The sequence below is a fragment of the Chenopodium album genome, chromosome 11 (assembly GCF_948465745.1).
Source record: "Chenopodium album chromosome 11, dcCheAlbu1.1, whole genome shotgun sequence".
Taxonomy (NCBI): domain Eukaryota; kingdom Viridiplantae; phylum Streptophyta; class Magnoliopsida; order Caryophyllales; family Amaranthaceae; genus Chenopodium; species Chenopodium album.
The window spans coordinates 24,695,134-24,697,740 of NC_137844.1; the positions used below are offsets into that span (position 1 = coordinate 24,695,134).

At 44.2% G+C, this 2,607-nt stretch overlaps 1 protein-coding gene across 1 annotated transcript; it reads left to right on the forward strand.

Moving 5' to 3' along the window:
• The first annotated feature begins 226 nt into the window (after positions 1 to 226).
• Positions 227 to 661, forward strand: LOC145566474 (uncharacterized). The gene has a single exon (XM_081625884.1). It carries the CDS (start codon positions 227 to 229, stop codon positions 659 to 661), a length of 435 nt encoding a protein of 144 aa, XP_081482010.1.
• Positions 662 to 2,607: the final 1,946 nt, after the last annotated feature.

A 2,607-nucleotide genomic window follows, 5' to 3' on the forward strand; every position in this document is an offset into this window, starting at 1 on the left:
AGATTAGGATAGTAAGCCAGAGGGCAGGGTATATGTAATCAATGGTGGACCGGTACATGGAGGAACCGTGAATAAAGCAAAGGATGACTTGTGAGCAACGATCCACAAGATAGATTAAAATGAAAGGGTTAGATGGCCATCACTTCCCCCACAGCCACAAGCCACATTTGACGAGTACGACTAGAAAGGCATAATTTACCCGCATGACAACCCTTTGGTAGTTACAATGAGAATTGTGAACTGGAAGGTTAATAGAGTATTAATCAATGGTGGCAGCTCAGCTAACATCATATACATCAGCACGTTCAAAGAGCTGAAGCTGGATAAGAGAGACTTGAAAAGGGTGAGCTATGAAGTCATCGAATTCAATGGGTCAGGACTGGTCCATGAGGGCATAATAGAGCTGTCAGTTCGTGTCAGAGATGGATCAAGGTGGCATGATTTCCGAGTTGAATTCTTAGTAATAGACTCCCCATCACCCTACAATGTAATTGTGGGAAGGGCACTCACCTATAAAATAGATGGGGTGGTCTCCACTTATCACCTTGCCATGGAGTACACAACCAATGATGGAAGATCTACAAAGCTTAGAGGAAACCAAAAGACAGTGCAACAATGCTATATCATAGCCTTAAAGCAACCAGCCAGCGCCAGGCAATAGTCTGGTTAAGAGCCAGGGTCCAAGGATCAGGGTAAGAAGAAATCAAGAAAAAGGAAGCGAGAAGAGTACCATAGGGAAAAGGATAAGTAGAAGCTAGCAATGGAGAATTTTGAGCCCGCAAAAGAAGAGGTAGTTAGGCCGTTACCCAGCGGAGAGGATGTTACAGTCGAGCTCATAGAGGGCGATAGCTCAAGGACAGTAAAAATTGGAAAAGACATTGACCTTGGAGTGGAAGTGCACCTCATAGAACTGTTGAGAGCAAATAAGGACATCATTGCATTTTTAGCGGATGAAATGGTAGGATTTGACCCAGAGGTTGTGGTCCACAAGCTGAATGTGAAAGAAGATAACATACCAGTCAAGCAGAAAAAACAAAACTTCTCCGCGGAGAAAAATCAGGCCATTTAAGAAGAGGTGGACAAGCTACTGGAAGCTAAGTTCATTGAACCTTGCGATTATCTAGAATGGTTAGCCAGCGTGGTCATGGTCAAAAAATCAAATGGCCAGTGGAGGATGTGCGTTGATTTCACAGATCTCAACAAAGCTTGTCTAAAAGACTGTTACCCGCCACCGCAGATGGATCAGTTTATAGACTTAACCAACGGTCATGCCTTGCTGAGCTTCATGGATGCCTTCTCAGGGTATCACCAGGACAGCCTGCACAAGCTAGACAGGAAGAAGACTGCGTTCATCATCGAAGGGGAGTATACTATTACATAGCTATGACCTTTGGCTGAAGAATGTAGGGGCTACGTTCCAGAAAACAATGGACAGGGTGTTCATGCACCAGAAAGGACAAAATGTCGAGGTGTATGTTGACGACTTAATTGTCAAGAGCGTCACGCAGGCAGGGCACATTCTGGACTTGGCAGAGACATTTGTTACACTGAATAAATATCATATCAAGCTCAACCCAAAAAAATGTGTTTTTTTAGGCTTCCTGGTTAGTGAGATAGGAATTGATGCTAATCCAGATAAAGTGGAGGCAGTCCTCAGCCTCCCAGAGCCTAAGTGCACCAAAGTTATTATGCGGTTAACAGGGAAAATGGCAGCGCTGACTTGGTTCATCATAAAGCTTTACTATTCTATCAGTTGTTGAAAGGAAACAGAGAATTTAAGTGGGGTGAAGCAGAAAAAGAAGTTTTCGAGGGGCTCAAGGAGAACTTAACTAAGCTCCCAACCATGATCAGCACAGAGCAAAGAGAAAAACTCCAGTTGTATATTTCCGCCTCAGTGCAAAAATTGGGTCAGTCCTCCTAGTTGAAAGGCAAAAACAACAAAAACCAGTGTACTTTGTAAGTCACGTGCTGACAGATGCCGAATAGAGATACCCACCGGTAAAGAAGCTGGCTTTCGCAGTGGTGACAATGGAAAGAAAGCTAAAGCCCTACTTCGACACGCACACAATTCAGATCCTTACAAATCACCCACTGGAAAAAGCCCTACAGTAAATGGACGCTTCGAGTAGGCTCTTGATAAGTGTCATTTATGACACTTTTTAGGGCATTTTTCTCTTTAATTTTAGGTTTATTTTGGCTTCCTTGGTATTTCTTGTCCTTTTAATCTCGTTTTAGTTATTAATGCTTTAGTTTATGTTTTTAGGCCTTAGTTTGCAATAATATGCATTTTGCTCGGTTTCTAGCTTATTTTGCGTGCTCTCGTATGTGATCTTTCACTCTTGGTTTATTTGTCCGGGTACTTGGCATGTTCCTCGTTGTTGATGACCCGAGAAAAGGCCAGGAATTCGTAGAAGAAAGCCTTGAAGCAAAGAGAGCTAAGAAGCAAGCAATGTGCATCATCGAAGCAAGCCCGAGCATCTCCAAAAATCTCAGCAGCACGAGCACCGCATCAGCATAGCGCAGCCAAGGAAGCAGCCACGAGAAGCCAGCCGCGGGCGCAGGTTGTGCTGCTGCGGGCGCGGGATGTTGGTCAGCTCCAAGCCCTCC

What these genes read in the sequence shown, in the direction of transcription:
- LOC145566474 (XM_081625884.1), top strand. Translation starts at nt 227, where the DNA reads ATGAGAATTGTGAACTGGAAGGTTAATAGAGTATTAATCAATGGTGGC.